This window comes from Antedon mediterranea, chromosome 1 (genome assembly GCF_964355755.1).
Source record: "Antedon mediterranea chromosome 1, ecAntMedi1.1, whole genome shotgun sequence".
In the NCBI taxonomy this organism is placed as follows: Eukaryota; Metazoa; Echinodermata; class Crinoidea; order Comatulida; family Antedonidae; genus Antedon; species Antedon mediterranea.
This window is the reverse complement of record NC_092670.1, coordinates 40,498,945-40,518,531: the sequence shown is the minus strand read 5'-3', so window position 1 is coordinate 40,518,531 and position 19,587 is coordinate 40,498,945. Positions and strand designations below refer to the sequence as shown.

At 31.7% G+C, this 19,587-nt stretch overlaps 1 protein-coding gene across 2 annotated transcripts; it reads right to left on the bottom strand.

The window, feature by feature from the left end:
- Positions 1 to 2,759: 2,759 nt before the first annotated feature.
- LOC140040056 (nucleolar transcription factor 1-like) lies at positions 2,760 to 19,321 on the bottom strand. Of its 2 annotated transcripts, XM_072085715.1 has the most exons (19): positions 19,238 to 19,321; positions 17,229 to 17,390; positions 15,274 to 15,342; positions 13,619 to 13,797; positions 12,816 to 12,899; positions 12,195 to 12,353; positions 11,857 to 11,921; positions 11,261 to 11,387; positions 10,995 to 11,105; positions 10,444 to 10,568; positions 10,013 to 10,298; positions 9,507 to 9,662; positions 8,523 to 8,575; positions 8,194 to 8,290; positions 7,618 to 7,728; positions 6,746 to 6,798; positions 6,414 to 6,603; positions 5,967 to 6,056; positions 2,760 to 5,636 (listed from the first exon to the last, which is right to left on the bottom strand). In XM_072085715.1, exons 1-19 carry the CDS (start codon positions 19,251 to 19,253, stop codon positions 5,439 to 5,441), a joined length of 2,331 nt encoding a protein of 776 aa, XP_071941816.1. In that variant the 5' UTR covers positions 19,254 to 19,321; the 3' UTR covers positions 2,760 to 5,438. The 2 variants fall into 2 exon arrangements, with proteins under 2 accessions (XP_071941816.1, XP_071941823.1); XM_072085722.1 differs by lacking the exons at positions 12,195 to 12,353; positions 12,816 to 12,899.
- Positions 19,322 to 19,587: the final 266 nt, after the last annotated feature.

Below are 19,587 nucleotides of genomic sequence, written 5' to 3'. Positions count from 1 at the left end.
TTAGTTCAATGTATTTGTACTCTTGTAAGGTTACAGATTGTCCATTAGAATGCATACCGTTGTTGTATTGGCAACGCGAGTTATACGTGTCTTCAGAAGCTGATGGGTTTTTCAAAATCAGAGAAAGATCCTCAGAAGAAATGTTATAGTTTGGTTTTATGTATTTAACGTCTGTTTTGAAGTTGTACGAAGCAATAACGGCGGTAGGCCTACCATCAGAGCGCTTTTCCCAGTATATCAGTCGTGTATTGCTGTTTAAGCAGTCCGGGGGCTTGGTCACAACACTGGATGACGACGGACAAAAATAAACTGTTTCATTTTCAGATTTATTTAGCGCCGTTAAGATAAGTAACAGAAAGGTAATTATACCTGTATTTAAATACTCAGCCATCATTAAAGAGATCGACGACTTTACTTGAGAGTAAACGTCATATCAACTCAAGCGAGAAATGGAAATCCCGACTTCTAAAATAAAAACATTACATTAATTGGTTATGAGGTAAGCAAGCAAGCTCTATGAAGATGATTAAAACCACTACTTAAGCTCTGTCCACACTACTATCAGACAAATATCAAAAGATACGTTTTACAACGTAATACAAATTAACAAATTAAACACAAAACCTATAGTTCTAGAATGAAAACTATAATTTATTTTGTTTTATGTAAGAAAAGTAGGCCTATATGTTTATCTATTTATCGTCCTAGTGTAAATGGGCCGTAAAGGAGACAATAATCTGGCGCATCTCGACATTGGTAAACATATATTTTGACACACATGGCGTTTCATACTTATCGTGTCATTTCAATTTCAATTCATAAAAAAAAAACTCAAATTTGCTACTCGTCGTCTAAGCGATGTCGCCGCGGCGCTCACTAAATGAAAGATGCGTCGGCATCAGATAACAATGAGAACATAATATTAGGTAACAAATATTCTAAGAAAACCGTCCTCCAAAAAATCCCCGAAATTTCCCTTCAAATTCCTATCTTCTTTGCTACATTAGCCACGACCTTTGAATAAAGCCTGAAGTTTCCCCGTAGACACGATTTAAGAATGATAACGCCTTAAGGATTTAGAATGCATTGACTACACACAACATAATACTTAATTAGTAGCATAATCATCAAGAGGCCTTACCTTACCTTTTTACCGAAACTAATGCCAAATAAAAAGACAATTGACCAACAAATGGATAAAGCCTCCAAAATGTATTTTCTATGGAGCATGCGCAGGTGATCTGACTGCGCGGAGACCTAAGTAAACTCAATTTTATAGTAAACATCCTAATCATGTGATAGGCCTACTGTAGTAGGAATTTCCAAAATATTTAGAAATAGAATATATAGAAATATAGAAATAGTATTTTTAGTAATGGAATATTAAGTTAAACTAAACAATAAAATAAAATTAATACAGTAAAACTAACGATACATTACTAATACAATTTGTGTTGGGTCAAAAAGGAGTTCAAGTAACTCAACGTTTTTATTCTGAATTATGAGAACTGTATCCAATTCAGCAAAATGTCAAAACAAGGAAATTCTAGCAGTTAACAAACAAATAAAAGTTTCTGGCCACTAGGCCTACAGTAAGCCAATACAAACTATTACATTGCCTTGCATGCTATAAGTGATATTAAGATGGGCAATCTAACAACATTGCCTTGCTATACGTGATATTAAGATGGGCAATCTAACAACATTGCCTTGTATTATGTATGTATTGTTATACAGTTATATAAAATATATTACGGTACTTTCCTTATACCATAGAGATATTATGCTTATACGAAGTTTACTTTTGCCACCGGAAGCTATTAGCATTATAATGACAGGAAGAGCCTGCTTTCTATTAGGAGCGAATTCACGCGAATCGAACATACATGAGTTGTGATTGTTTGCGCACTTGCGCACACAAAAAGCAGAAAAAAACCCATCTAGAGACAAGGATAATTAACACGCACGTGCACTAGTCAATGCTTTCAATTCGCGCCAATAAATTCGTCGCCGAGTTGAAAAATAACCAAAACCGAGAAACAACCAAAGTCAAAGCAAAGTACAAAGTGAAAGTCATGATTATATAGAGCAATAATTACAACGATGTTATTGTTCATGACCTTTCAGATATAAACAATAACAATATAAGAACTAAGCAAATTGCTACTTTTTTGCACACATTAAAATTTCTGTCCAGGATGCATTTTTAAGTTATGAATATTACAGTTGGTAACGAGAGATGTTTGAACTTGAGTGCCGCATGTCAGTAGTCTGGGGAATGTGATTACCCTTCTCGGGGACTATACGGAAAAGAAGATTTATACCTCAATGCCGAGGTTTTTTTATTTATTAAATAAAATTTATTCATTCAACTGTGTCGACAACAGGTGATATCAATATTAGCACTTTGTCTAAGACCAAGGAAAAGTGAAATTTCATTCTTTCCTTGCCCAAAACAACGACCTCGAGGCGTTTTCTTTAATGCTTGGTTCCAACTATGACCAAATGTAAGCGCAGAACGCAAATAATTTAACCAATCACGACGCGATGGATCTCGGAAATGTCGCTTCTGATGGTTAACTAGCATGCGTTGCTCTTACGAGTCGCAAGTACACGTTACACAGGCAATTTAACCCATCAAAAGCGAAGGACTATCAGAACTGCTTGTGATTGGTCAAATTGCTTGCGCTTGTGGCATTACGTCATAGTGAGAACCACGCTTTAATTTAATTCAAATCTAGGATACACAACATTAAGGGTTCTTTTACGTTTACTCATTTGTCACGTGCAAGATATTTTATTTTTACAATCGACACGGTGTTCACTTTCGGTTCGATTCACCAAAATCGATCGTCGATGTGACGTCAAAATACGTTACGAAATTATTCCGTAACACAACTCAATATCAAAAGGTAACAATTGAATGAAACTAGACGAAGAGCACGTCTTTAAACATTACACCAACCTGGTGGAGTTACATAATTTACAAAATATACATTAAAAAAAAGTTTTTAGCAACAACTTTTAAATAAAAACGACTCATTGAATGAATGATGTTATTTTAGGAATAAAATGCAGTTTGTAAAACAACTTTATTTACAGATAACTGTAAATCACAAAATACAAGTATCATTTTACAATTGAACTTTTTTCTAACTGTGTAAAATTCAACATTGCTACTACTCTTGTGAATCTATAAAGCCTGGTTGGCACTAGGACGTAACGTAGCACTAACCTAATTAATTTGACCAATAAGTGAGAGTTCGGATGTTCATTACGCTTGGTTACCACTAGGACGCAATGCAAACCCATTTGACCAATCACAAGCGACGGATCATCCGAACTCTCGCTTATTGGTCAAATTACTTGTTGTTGCTACGTTACGTCATAGTGCGCCGGGCTTTACATTGATCTAGAATAAGCCCATAATGACGTGGACTTGTTTTAAAACAAATCAGAAACATGGGGCTTATACACTTGGTCATTTGCTAACACAAAAAACATACCAAATTAACGAGATTTTTTTTATATACAGCATCACATGAAAACGGTTTATCGTTTGTTATTTCAACAATGCACTACTTATTTACAAGCAATTCATCTGGTTCAAATATTACACGCGCACACTGTCAGAATTATCTCACCAATCACAAGCCATATTTATAAATAAATGGGAGATACCTACACCTAATTGGTCACTCGCACATGTTTAATCTTTCTAATCGCCAGCCATATTTCAAAATATGGGAGGAGCTTAAGTCACACACTTTTCACCATTACTTTTTGACAAATCACAATAACCATGGGAGGAGCATTCTAAACTTCAACAGCCAATCACACTTTTCTCTCACTAGTCAGTGACAAATCACAAGGCATTTTATAAACGTGGGCAGTGGCATCTTTTTCTGATGTCATTCTCACAAATTGTTTAAACATCTTCATTAATAAAACTCTCACCGAATGGATAATTTTACCTAACCCTAAGCAACAATTTGGTCATATACAAGATCATATTAACTCGCAAAGTTTTTTCAATTTAATTAATTCAATATATTTAATTAGTTTAAGTTTGACTTAAACCAGCCAAAAAATACCAAAAAAACTAAAACCATCATAATCTGAATAAATATTGTGAACTGTTTAAATGGAGTAAAACATAATTAAGATTTAATTTATATTATTTACATCATGAACGTGAACAGTTTTCTTGCTATGTATTGCATCAGCATGTGTGTTTTGGTAGACAAACTTAATTTTCATGTGAAAATATTTTGTTTAGCAACGGACAAGAAGGTAAATTTAAATCAAATGACCTGTAACAATGATTTCTTGTATTAAAAAAAAAAAACAATCACGTACTGTACTACTGTAATTACATTACATATCTTAAAATTATTATATAACTTACGCCAGTACTAGATATAAAAAAAGGGTTAAGGCCACAAAACTACTTTAAACCGTGGAGTGAACTTAAGACACAAAGACTAAACCAAGACAATTTTAAACCAAAATGGACAAGAAAAGGATATTAGCTGATCCAACAAATGGTAAACAAGAAATAAATATGTAGTTAAAAAGCATATTACGTAGTGTATTGCTTATCTTAGACCACCTCCTGACAAAAGCATTGCTAATTCAATGAAATGATTACATTGCAACCAGGTTCTCAAATCAATATACAGTATTAGCAAGTGATCATCAATGAGAATCAATGTATTGATAATGGTAGATCAATTAGAATCAATGTATTGATAATGGTAGATCAGAATCAATGTATTGATTATGGTGAATCGATAAATGTATTGATAATGATCGATCAATTAGAATCAATGTATTGATAATGGAAGATCAATGTATTGATAATGGTAGATCAATTAGAATCAATGTATTGATAATGATAGATCAATTAGAATCAATGTATTGATAATGGTAGATCAATGAGAATCAATGTATTGATAATGGTAGATCAATGAGAATCAATGTATTGATAATGGTAGATCAATTAGAATCAATGTATTGATAATGGTAGATCAATGAGAATCAATGTATTGATAATTGTAGATCAATGAGAATCAATGTATTGACCATGGTAGATCAATTAGAATCATGTATTGATAATGATCGATCAATGAGAATCAATTAGCAATTTATATTTAGATATGTACATAAATGATTAAATTAATAAAAAACCAATCATGTACAATTAATCAATAACTTGTTCAAAAAATGATTCAATCGATTAATATATCAATTAAGAATTCATTAATAACATTAAATTTATTAATCAACAATTATTGAATTAGTACGGCATTTATTCAAACAACATCAACGAAGCAGTGATGCAGTCATAAATGTGTATCAGCTGCAAAAACATGAAACGATTCTACTAGTTATTACAGCTCTCCTGACTCACAGTCACAACAGTATGAATTCAAGTACTACTCCTCAGATTCGGATCCACTACCGCTTTCGGAACCACTACCGGATTCCGATGAAGATCCTGATCCCGACCCGCTGCTTGAACTGCTGTCTGACCCGCTCTCTGAGTCCGAGTCGGAGCTAGAGCCAGACTCACTACCCGACGAACTTGAACCAGATTCAGACTCGGATTCTGACTCTGAATCTTCTGATACCGACTGAAAAAAAAATAATTGTAAATTGTTCACAGGTTGTTTTTACTGAATCTGTAAGTTGCTCTTTACATACAGTTGACCTCATTAACATACATACAGTTGACCTCATTAACATACATACAGTTGACCTCATTAACATACATACAGTTGACCTCATTAACATACACACAGTTGACCTCATTAACATACCCATTGGTTGGAGAGGCATTTGTAAATGAGAATATACTTGTTTTTCTTTTATATCAGATTTCAGAAAAGAAAAATGAGCTGAATAATGTGTAATATCTGCCAATTTCTATTAAAATAAAAAAAAACAATCAGCAAATGACTCACATTTTTTAGAAATGCTGGAGGAGGCTTCTTGCCTTTATTTTTAACGGCCATCAGCTCCTTAAATCGCTTGCGGTCTTCACTAGACAAACTCTACAAAAAAACATTTATTGTTTTTACACCCTAAAACGTTATGAAATCTGATGTGCCCACGATGACATCATCATTACCATATTTGGGCATCGCACTTTTTTGGTCAAACTAGTTTGATAGTGTAGACAGAGCTTAAGAATCACTAGTCAAGTATGCCGTACATTAAACTATTCTAAAAAGGAAGTCAAGTTAAAATTAAGAATATCCAAGTGTTGTTTTTTGAAAATTGTAATCTTCAACACATTCAGGTATGCAGCTGTTTGTATCTTGGTGTAGAAGTTTACCAAATTTAAGTGGGCTCTAAATTACACACATTTTATTTTATTCATTATTAAAAAAAGCAAATATTTCACACACCTGTATATATTTATCAAGAAGTTTTTGATATTCCTTCCATGCTTGTGTTTTTCTCGTTTCATATTTCTTTTTCTCGTTTGCTGATAGAGCACGCCACCTACGGCCAATTTCCTGTAGTCGTTCTCGGTTTTCCATCGCCATGAATTCAGGTGTTCGTGCGACATCTGCTGTAAACATCTGATAGGTGTTGCTAAGAAAATAATTTTTTTTTTAAATTTAAAAATTACGATCTGTCATGAACTCTTTACATAACCTTTTCATACTTATTATTTCAAATATTTTTGTTATGACGAAAAAAGAACGAACTCTACTGGCAAAGACCGTTTACTCACTGTATGGGTTTTTTCGGTGAACCAGATAACAACAATTTATCTCGGTCTTCATTCTAGAAAAAAAAAGGTAATATAATCAATATGTATATCACATTATAATCAATATGTACATCACATTATAATCAATATGTACATCACATTATAATCAATATGTACATCACATTATAATCAATATGTACATCACATTATAATCAATATGTACATCACATTATAATCAATATGTACATCACATTATAATCAATATGTACATCACATTATAATCAATATGTATATCACATTATAATCAATATGTATATCACATTATAATCAATATGTATATCACATTATAATCAATATGTATATCACATTATAATCAATATGTATATCACATTATAATCAATATGTATATCACATTATAATCAATATGTATATCACATTATAATCAATATGTATATCACATTATAATCAATATGTATATCAAATTATAATCAATATGTATATCACATTATAATCAATATGTATATCACATTATAATCAATATGTATATCACATTATAATCAATATGTATATCACATTATAATCAATATGTATATCCCATTATAATCAATATGTATATCACATTATAATCAATATGTATATCCCATTATAATCAATATGTATATCACATTATTTAAACAATTTGTGGAAATTTGGAAAAAGAATTTAGAGCATCGATAAACTAAATTCATTTATATTTTGTCCAACACAAACATTTTATTTACTTGTTGTTTGTCCTACTCTGACTAACACAAAGGTAAGTAACTCTTGGCTGCATAAAGTACAATTACATCAATACTATTATGTTAGCTACCCAATTAAAACACTTTTGAAGTACTGATACCAAAATATCATACCTCAATTTGATTGTTAATAGCTTCAGCCTGTCTCACCCATGGAGACTTCTCACTTTTTTCTATTGCTTCCCATTCTTTCTTCAGAATAAACAATGCTTTCTGCTTTGTAACCTGTACAAGAAGAAAAAGTTAATGTCGTCATTTTATCAATTTTTTTTACCCAAAATAAGTAATAACTGAAAGATCCAGTTTCTAGTAACGCAATGTATGTCATTAAATATATCAACATTAACTATGTTAAGGTGATAGCATGTGGCGCAACGTGTTGTACGTTGGACTATTGACTCAAGGGCAATGTGAAGTGCTTAAAGGATTATGCATTAATCGCCAGATTTACGTATTATTATATTATTTTCGTGTAACATTTATAGAAACATTAAATTTGTTGATTTTTGTTAACATTAATATGTATAATTTGAAGATAATAAATATAAAAACGAAAATTCCATAAATATATCACAGTTAAGCTATGTTAGGTCCAGATGCAGACAGATAGAGAAAAAAGAATTCAAACAAAATTGGTATACATGTTTATCATAGTATGTGACATGGTGCAGGCTTGAAATGATAACTTACCTTCTGTTCATCCATTACATGGTTTAGTTTTGTATTTGACCAAAGCTCAAATGCGGACACCTTTCGTCCATCAGCAATAAACGGTGCAGTACTGTCCCTATAACAAACACATTTAATTGTCAATATACAAAGAGAAAAGAAACCCAAAATTTTGTAAATCCGAATATAAAAAGAAATATTGAGATTGAAAACAAATATAAATACCAATAAATACAATATTTTGTTTTATTTTAAATCTTATATTTAGAAATTATTTCAATTGAAATTTTTTAATTTTGTAAAAATGAATTTAATTTATGAAATCGAAGGAAAAAATCAAAGTAACTTACATTGAGTTATTCAGTTCTTTCCTTGCTTCAGCCTCCATCCGTTTGTATTTATTCTGAAAGAAAACAAATATGTAATAATAATGACGATAAAATAAAAACAAATTTTAACATTAAAAAAGATAAATTATATGATACATTTGTTTCAAGGAGTGTACTTACTGTCTTATCTGGTGTCACTGAACACGATACTAATGAATTCATTTTGGAGATTTTATTAATTAGTACCGTCAAGTGTTTACTTAGCCGATGGGTTACCATAGTAACGTCTAAGGCAATATTTACTCATCGGAGAGGGAGAACTATTTCAGCACGGTTGCATAGCAACAAAGGGAGTGGGATGATTAGTGTATGATAACAAATGTAACAAAAAATGAAGCTTTATGTCTTTTTGGTTATTGATCAAGAAATGTTTTTAGATTTCATTAACAGCTGTCATAATACTATATAAGTATTATGCCCCTAGAGGGTCAACTAGGGGACAGCAAAGTGACAGGGTAGGGATTTCTCAAAATGTTACATAAATTTAAATCCAAAGGCAAATTACTGAAAAAAGACAATGCAGCAGTATCAGTGGTTGGATCTCAATGGAGATACAAAATAAAATAAGCACAGAAAAAATGACAATTCTGTGGGTATCAATGGCTGGCTCTCAATGGAGATACAAAATAAAATAAGCACAGAAAAAATGACAATGCTGTGGGTATCAGTGGAGAGATACAAAAATGACAATATGATCAGTGGCTGGATCTCAATGGAGATGAATAATAAATGAAATGTGAACAGAGCAGGGATTTTTAAAAATGTTAACAAATATTATATAAAAATAGTATATATATAAGGCTGTATCTCAATAGAGATACAAAATAAGGAAAAGGGAAATGATAAAAAATAAAATATTATGAGAACTATATAAATCAAGTAGGTGGTGAAGGGACAGCTGAGCAAGTCACACCCAACCAAGAATTTACACACAGATTTACTTACCTTCTTTTTATCTGGAAGTTCACTGAACTTTCTGGCTAGATGCCGTGTGACTTCAGTGTCCGTCCAATCAGAATGCTTGTTTTTGCATTTTGCTCTGTGCTCATTTGTGTACAGAAACAAAGCAGACACAGGCTTCTTGGGTTTGGAGGACGCATTCTAAATATTCAAACATTGTTTGTTTTACTTGTGTATAATAGTAATAAGTCAAGAACATAAGAATATGAATAATGAGATTTGAGTAGTTGGTGAAATAGTGTCGGACCCAAGAGTGTAAATTAGCATGGTCTTCCGAGATTAAGCTACCAATTGTGTATGTATTTTTTTGGTTCAACATAACAATAATTTTCCAGTTAAGCTGCCAATGATGTATAGATTGTACTAATATCAATTGTACACTGAAATATTAACAGTATTATTCTATAATGATAATGATGGATGAACCAACATATGAAGAAATGAAATTGACAAAAAAATTATTTTAAAAAAAATTAAAAAAAGCAATATACCTTGGCTTTGCTCTTGGTGCCTCTACCAGACCCAGCAGGACTTTTCTTTAACTTTTTAAGTTCTGCGTGATACCGCTCTTGTTCATTTTCTGGCAAGTTGCCAACATAGTTGTTGAGTTCGCGTTCGTACAGAATGCGCATTTTCTCGACACGTTCTTTATAGTCTTCTTTCTTGCTCGCATCTAATTGATTCCAGCGCAAACTACATTCAACAAACTTATCTTTGTTTGGTACGTCGTCTCCAAGCAGAGGCAACATTTCCTTGCAGAAAAGTGCATATCCAGTTCTGTGTGAAAAGGTATAAACTGTTATTTCTAGATAACTTTTCTTAAGCTCTGTCTACACTATCAAACTTTATGTAACAAAAAAATGTGAAAGAGAAAAAGAAATAAATGCTGTTATGACTGACTGTAGTAGAAACTGGTACTTACAATGGTGGCCTATCGGGCTTTCCATCAAATCTCTCTTTCATTTCCAATTCATCTTTTGTAAGAACTGGTCGTTTATCTGGTGGTTTGTAATCTGGATGTCCTTTGCAGTATTCCTCAAGTGCACCCTGAACAAATAAATAAAATTATTTAACAGAGAAACTACAACTGATTACTATATATACCCATACCTTTTTCTATATACACTCTATGCATACACTGGGCTCCTTCCAGGTGACATGCCTGGTACAGTGCTAGCCTTTAGAAAAATGACAATTTGGGTATAACTATCATTGGAGTTAGACAGAGTGATAACCTTTCACACAGACCTTTGTCTAAATGGGCATTAAGTGTCCCTAGACCTTGTGTCAGAATACAGTAATCCTGGTTATAAGCCTAGTAGTTGACTTGTGTTGGTAACAGACATATATACATTATATTGGTATTTATTTACATAAGAAAAAAATACATTAACAGCAAATGGACAACTTCAGTGGAGGGTTAATCCTTACCCAAAGAGTCTGCCAATTTATATGTAACCTCTTTGGCCTTACCTCAAACCTCTCATCATCTTCGACGGAAGCCTTGATCCACTTGATGCGTTTCTTTTCAGACAAATTGCGCCATGTTTCTTTCATTTTCTCATCTCTTTCCTTTTTCAGCATCTACAAAGAAAAACAATCTTTTTAATTAGTCGATGGGACTGTACTCAAGGTTGGGATTGTTCTGGTCAGATACAGCCAGTGTTTCTGTGTATAGCGCTTAGGTATTGTAAAATGGAATATGTGCACATAATTGCGGTTTCATTTAAAATACTTACATCAGGGTACTTGGCCAGGTAGCTGTCTAGTTTATTAGCTGCCCACAGCTGATATGGTGTACTAGCCTTAGGTGGTCCAGTATTATGTTTCTTACTTGAGAATAAAGCATACTCTGGATACTTGAGTCTAAATTCAAAACCGAAAATGATACAATATTTTTGAAGCTCTATCAAATAACATGAGGCTATGTATGTTATAAAATTGGTTTAACATGTAGCTTCAATAGTCATGTCTGCAGTGTACCATGTGTTTCTCAAACGATTATAAAGTACAATTGAGGAAGTTTTTTTTTGGTCACATTAAGTTTGATAGTGTAGACAGAGCTTAAGCTTTATTTCCTGTGGAAACATGGTGCATCTCAAACCTTACATTACTATTGTTTATTCACCAATTAAACCTATAAAGCTCTGTCTACACCATCAAATGTGATGTGCCCATATATGGACATAATGTCATATCACTACCATATTTGGGTATGTCACTACCATATTTGGGTATGTCACTACCATATTTGGGTATGTCACTACCATATTTGGGCACATCACACTTTTTTCGTCAAACTAGTTTGATAGTGAATATTATTGTAATTACAAACCTGAATGCAATAAGTGCTCCTTTGTATTGTTCATTCTGTTCTTCATACAGAGATATGTACTTTTGCTGAAAAATGAAAATGTATACATTTATAAATCTGTCATCTCATTTATCAATTAATGCATGACTTTTATAATAATTTATTATGTAGTTTATTTGAATTAATTGTAGTTTCCAACTTATTAAACTAAAATGGCTGGCATGAATCCACAGCTGTATCATTTCGAAAAGGTACAATGACAAATTTAAAACATTAGATTAAGTTCAGCACTTTTACCATTACCCTAACAACCTTTTTTGAATCCTGGATCCAAATGGCTTAATAATGCAAGTGTATACCTTCTTTTCTTCCGATAGTTCTTTGAAAAGTTGTGAACATTTTTGAGTAATTTGAATCTGTGAGAGTTCTGGAAATCTCGCTCGTAACTTCTTCGCTTTGGAATGGTAGAACTGAAAGAATGGAGTCATCGGCTTCTTTGGCATTTCTGGATGAGATTGCTAAAAAAATACACGGTCATATTTCATTTAAATTTGAAATTATAGATGTAGGTTACTTTACAAGATAAGACTACAATAGTGTAAAGTAGTACAGTCAAATCTCCCAATACCAGACTTTCTGAAAATTGGAAACTCAAAACAAACATTTCTTCAGATCTAAAATGTCCTAAATTCTTTTCTTCCGATGTTTCATTTATATCCACAATTTCCACACTTCAAAATGCTTTGATTTTTACAAATAAACAAAATGGATACAATCTCCTAATTATTAAAGTGTGATAAGAAACAAACTTTTTTAAATGTCATTTATGTACTGCATTATCATTGAACATTTCTACATAAATTTACAATTTATATTTAGATGTTATTCAAGAAGTACTTTATTATTGATCATGTCCAAATTTGCAATGTCTATCCTCAAAAGCAATACATAATCTAACAGTACATTTTAACTTCATTTACCCATTTCTTAAGGCTCGTATTCGGGTCCTTGATGTTCACTAAAATCTCAGCAGATACGTCAGACAGCGTCTTATATTTACGAATCTGTAACAGACAAGACATTGATTAATGTTATGTTCATGTTAATTAAACAAAGACAACCTGAGATATATCTTGTGTTGCATAAACATGATAACTTACAGAAGACAATAACGAATATGGAAATGAAATAAATATGTTAAAGATGTATTGTCCCTTTGACTAATTCTAAAAAAAAAAAAAGATTTGGAAAAAATTTCATTCATTTTGAAGTATTATAATACTTTCACCAAAAATTAGTAGAAAAAAAAAATCATTTAACTGAAATACAGACGTTTTTTTGTTCCAAAAATAACTTTGATTTCCAGTCAAAGTTTTCGATCGAAACATATCCCATAATGCAACACGCTTGTTTGGCTACTCTGTATGCATAATCATAAAACTTCTTTATGATCTGTGTGAAAACACCTTCTCAACTGCGACACATCAAGAATTCGTCCTGAACACATCCAATTTTTGGATGCATTCCGTGCTTTTCCCATGGATGTACCGATATGACTGCTAATTTCGTCAAAAGGATTTTTTTTGGAAATGAAGATGTTATGAAATGTCATTATGAATTTTAGTAGACTGTTATGGTATTTTAACTTGTTTCCTAAAGTTGTTTTAATTATTATAATGGTTTTATAAATGTATGTACCGTGCCTATGAGCAATCATTGATTGGATATATGGAGCATTATAAATGCTTTTATTATCAATAAAAGAAAAAAACTTGTTACTTACATTCTCTTGAAGCATTACCCACTGGCGTTCACATTCTCTGTCTGAGTATGTTCCAAAAGCGACCTCACGCCAGTCAATCTTCTTCACTTGCGACTTGTACGAGTGAATGTCTTTTTTCGGTATCTGACGTCGTACTTGGTCTACAAGCTTTACCTGGTCTTCTTTTGGGAAGTCAGGAACTAAATAAATTATTAAAATAAATTAAAACAAAAATTAAATATTGTTGTTCAACAATTACACAGTACAACCCTGTTAAGGGGACATTGTTTGAAATGTTAATGACACACATATCTTCACATATCTTCATTTTGGCGTTTTGCTGTTTTAATGTATTTTAAATTTATAATGGCCAACAGAAAGATTTCCAGTCATGGACCAATAAAGAATCTTAAATCTTTTCCATATAATTATTAGCACTGTAATTATATAAACAAAATGTATGAAAACATAGGCATGTACCGTATACTGAATGATAAGGAAATGCCATGACAAATCACTATTATTAAATACAAATACACAATTTCTTTGTTTTAAGCGCTGTCTACGCTATAAAACATTATGCGACAACAAAATGTGATGTGCCCACATATGGAGATGATGATGTCATATCACTACCATATTTGGGCATATCACTACCATATTTGGGCATAGTACTACCATATTTGGGTATAGCACTACCATATTAGGGCATAGCACTACCATATTTGGGCATAGCACTACCATATTTGGGCATAGCACTACCATATTTGGGTATAGCACTACCATATTTGGGTATAGCACTACCATATTAGGGCATAGCACTACCATATTTGGGCATAGTACTACCATATTTGGGTATAGCACTACCATATTTGGGTATAGCACTACCATATTAGGAACAAAATGATATGCAAGAATCAAGATAAAATGCTGGTATACATTAGCACTGATAAGACATCACACCATATCTTTTTCTTTGTCATAGAGGATATAAACAATCATTTTATAAAGTAACTTTCTTCTTTCGTTGAAAACCAATTTATGAAATAGGAAAATATATATTTCATTTATAATATTAATATTTTTAAAATTGAATACACATTCACGGTTGTATGGATAAAAATATTTAAAATATTACAGTTAAGTCTCCCAAACATTGAACCACCTTTGTTTGGCAAACAAAAGAAGATTTTTAAAGGCATGAATATTTAGTTAAAGGTAAAAATAGTTGAAACTATAAATCGATAATTATTAGAATGAATAGAATGTATGATCAATAGAAATGTTTGCATGCACCTGATCTTAACTGTAAATGTTAATGGATGCACCTGATCTTAACTGTAAATGTTTGCATGCACCTGATCTTAACTGTAAATGTTTGCATGCACCTGATCTTAACTGTAAATGTTTGCATGCACCTGATCTTAACTGTAAATGTTAATGGATGCACCTGATCTTAACTGTAAATGTTTGCATGCACCTGATCTTAACTGTAAATGTTTGCATGCACCTGATCTTAACTGTAAATGTTTGCATGCACCTGATCTTAACTGTAAATTTTTGCATGCACCTGATCTTAACTGTAAATGTTTGCATGCACCTGATCTTAACTGTAAATGTTTGCATGCACCTGACCTTAACTGTAAATGTTAATGGATGCAAGCTCATCAACTTACCATACAACTTCTTGGAAGTAGGACCACCATCGGTGATGTCACCTGGGAACGCCCGCTTCTGACCAGCAACTAAAACAAAATTAAATAATATTTATACAATATACATACTAATTTTTAGTTTATATTTTATACTTGTATACATCGGTTATATTTACATTACTATGTTAAGAAATCAGTGGTCCCTAGTCGGCAAGGACTGGTTCCTTTTATACTGTACATGTATATAAATATTAATCATTTTAAATTTGTTTAAATTACGATTTTTTTTTTTAAACTACTGTACAGTACAAGTATGATGTACACTTTTTAAGAATACTTTAGTATTATGATTTGACATCAGAACATACTAATGAAAAAGATAGTAGATACTGTCATAAAGACAGAACAAAAGGAATTAACTAGTTTAGTTTATCTACAGTACTCTATAGCCAACTGGTAAACATTAATTTGCAGTTTTTGTACATTTTATTTCCTTATTCAAAATAAGATGAAGTTTCTAATATTTATAATGTTGTGTGCATCAACATAATTTATACAGTATCACAAAAGAGAACTGAAAACCATCCAGTGATATACAGAAAATGAATAAAATATTAATGACTCTTGTACTTTATTTACAGCAGTACAGACATACTGTAAGGATTACAGTACAGTATGAATTTGGCTTAGCCCATGCTTAATTACAAATTTAAAAAAAAATTAAAAAAAACTGTACTATGTGATTTACTATCATGGAAGGTGTACAAGTTTAAAACAAGTTACTTGTAATGTAAACAAATTATTTGTATTAGAATTTATTTTTTATCTTAATCTTTTTGTATCATACTGTACAAAATAATTCTTTTGTTCTGCATAAAATTTCCTAATTAACATTTGAAAAAATAGCAGCTGAAATGACATACTACAGAATTGACAAATTACATTGTGAATGTACATAGGCAATAGAGTCACAATCCGTGGCTTCACATGTACGACAAATGCCAACAGCAAGCTAGCCTGACCTGATTCAGCGACGTGAATCCACGCTAAAAATACTACTGTACGTTTATGGAATACTAAACAAGTAGACAATTCACCTGATACTTCTTATTGCTTTTTTTTTTATAGCATTTAAACATTCTGTAATATCTGCAGACACATTTAATCAGGAAAAAATGAAACAAGTTCAGAAAATTAAACGCAAATCAAGCTTGGTTATGGTGAAAATATTTAGTAATCTGAGGTGTGTAAAACACTGCATGATTACTGTAAAGCTCTTTCTACACTATCAAACTACTTTATGTGACAAACAAATTTGATGTGATCATATATGGACATGATGATGTCATATCACTACCATATTTAGGCATACAGTATCACTACCATAAGGTATACTGCATCACTACCATATTTAAGCACATGACACCTTTTTTGTCAAAATAGTTTGATAGTGTAGTCTACATTATCAAACTAGTTTGACAAATACAGTAGACAGAGCTTTAGGTATAATAATAATTATTCTACTGCAGTTACTATTTCTAACTAATAAGTACGAGTATTGCTAAAATTACTTAGAATTTACAATATTCATCCTTATAATTATTCCTGGAATATTCTTCCTATTATTCACAAAATTATGTCCACAACAATTTTGAAATGATTACTAAAAACTGAAATCTATTTCCTGAAATTAAATTTTTTTTAAGTTTGCTGGACAGTAGATAATTTTTAAAATGTTTGTAAGTTGCTGTGATATATTTTTCTTTTAGGAATGGTAGCACTTAAATTTTTTCCAACTAAATATTTTTTTTCCCAACTAATTATTGTTTTTTCCAACTAAATATTTTTTTTTCCCAACTAAATATTTTTTTCCCAACTAAATATTTCCCCCAATTTTTTTCCCATCTAAATATTTTTTCCCCAACTAAATTTTTTTTCCTAACTAAATATTCACTAAAAGCAAGACAAAAACTTACATGGATTATATTTAGCAGGTTCGTCATCCGACGATAGAACACCAGAGTCAATTATGTTAACATCAACATGCGCTACCTCATCAGTAATAACATTACTAACATCTTCAACTTTTAATTCTGCGATCCCCTCTACGTCGGCAACCTCAGTTACTATGGTAATTACTGAAAAAAAGTAATTTAAAAGTATTTAATATCACGTAGCGTTTTTTTTTTCAATACTGTAGATATTTATTTTTCAGACAGTACTGTACCTTACAGTAACACTAATAGTAAAGTACCTTAAATTAATAATAATACTGTACACCCAGTAATAATAATACTGTACACCCAGTAATAATAATACTGTACACCCAGTAATAATAATACTGTACACCCAGTAATAATAATACTGTACACCCAGTACAGATGAGTTAATTACTGTAATAATTAATACAGTATATACAGTTTTTAGGATACTTTATTCACATCATGAATTGTGTATAACCATTTTTTTTTTACAGTATTCCCCTAAATAAGACCTCTGATTCACACGTCATTTATCAACATTTAAACAGGAATTCAAGCTGGTCAACAGCGGAAGTTAGAATGATAACTGACTGATAATTGGCATGTGATCTACAGGCTACAGTATATTAAACAATTATTAAGGAAACAAAGTTTGAAATGAAATTAATGTTGAAAACTACTTAAATAGAAAGAAAGCAATAAAAAGGACTATATTCTTATAATTATTTTAAATGATTCAAATATTAAATGTAGACAGCAATAAAAATGACTATATCATTATAATTTTTATTTTAATTAATTCAAATATTAAATCCAAGATCAATAACACAGTACAGTAGAATAAATGCCGTACTAATTCAATAATTGTTGATTAATAAATTATAAAATTGATCCTTTTGCAATACTTTACAGTAACTGTTAATATATTAACATCTAATATCTTATAATATATATTACAGAAGTAATGGTTAAACAAAGAAAATAAATATATTTAATTTAGTTAAAGTTAACTGTACTACATTGTTGTAAGTGGATCACACTACAGTAACACTTATTAAATTAATTATTCAGTTTTATATATAGTATCGAATAAAATAATTTTGATATACGAAAAAAATATAATTAAATATTATTAAAGTAAAAAGCAGAACTTTCCATTTGTAATTTATGTAGGCCTAGGACCAATTAATAATCCTAATATCATGTGCAGCCTCTAAGCTATAGTTTTCTTTATTATAAAAATAAAAGCTGACCAATCCAACCAAATGTAAACCTAGCCTACTAACTAGGCCTCTAATTAAAAATATTAAAACAGATAATTTTTTTAATTGTATTTTATAAAAATACATTATTTGTCATGGAAAAGTAGTCTTCTGTTTAAATTCAATTCTCCTACACCTAGGCAGGCTAGGCCTAGCTGCTGAGCGGAATTGATTCAGCCAACACAAATAATTTTAGAAGTCCCATCATTAGCCTACTGGTTAGGCTAGACGATATTCTAAAAAAGGCACTGCCCCTTTTGTCAAACAAAATTCACTAAAATTTATTTTAATTCATTAAAAACGAAATACGTGCTTTAATGTAAATAACGAACTATCTTTGAGCTCTTTGAAACCGTTTCAAATGATCGTATACGTCACTAACAATCAGAAACACAAAAAATATCTTTCCAGGCCTTGAAAGCTAGGCTAGGCAGACCCCATAAAGAAGCCGACCAATGATATCAGTGCGCTGAGCTTGCGTGTGATATCAGCATGCTATGACGCCATCGAAAAAAGAACCGTTTTCACCACGAGGAACCCGGGCCGCGCCCGGGGATTTGAAACGAAAGTCTGCTTGTCTAATTTCACAATAATCTAAAAATCTGGCTAAAATTTAAAAATTTCTACCGTACAGAATTTGTCTTAAAACATTATTCCTTCTTCCTACAATATTATAATGGTAAAAAATCTATCAATAACGGAGGATTGTAAGAAAAACAACAGAGTACTTCAACGGCCTACCTTCTTCTTCAGCCATTTTCCTCGCCTGACCAACTTGGGTTTCGCGGGGTCATCGTTTGCTAAGCTGCTTGATGATGCGGTCATGCAACACTTGTGCGTGATGCCGCTGCTTCCGCGCGATGGCTGCCCTGGGCATGAGTTGGCGGGAAGTGGGCAGGAGCCTAGGAAAAGTAGTCCATGCAATATGTTTGAAAACCCTCAAACAAACCAACATATTTTGGTTAAATTAAAAGAAAATACAAGTAAAGACTATTTTTTTATAAATTCTACTCGGATTTAATAATATTTCTGTAGGAAATTCGTAAGAAATTTTTAGGATATACACAACCTTGTTCATCCATATAAAAATC

Excerpts from the sequence above, each read along its gene's own strand:
- LOC140040056 (XM_072085715.1), bottom strand. Across the intron at positions 13,798-15,273 it reads TACTTCCAAGAAGTTGTATG|TTCCTGACTTCCCAAAAGAA; the intron begins GTAAGTTGATGA and ends TAATTTATTTAG. Across the intron at positions 9,663-10,012 it reads GCACCAAGAGCAAAGCCAAG|AATGCGTCCTCCAAACCCAA; the intron begins GTATATTGCTTT and ends TTGAATATTTAG.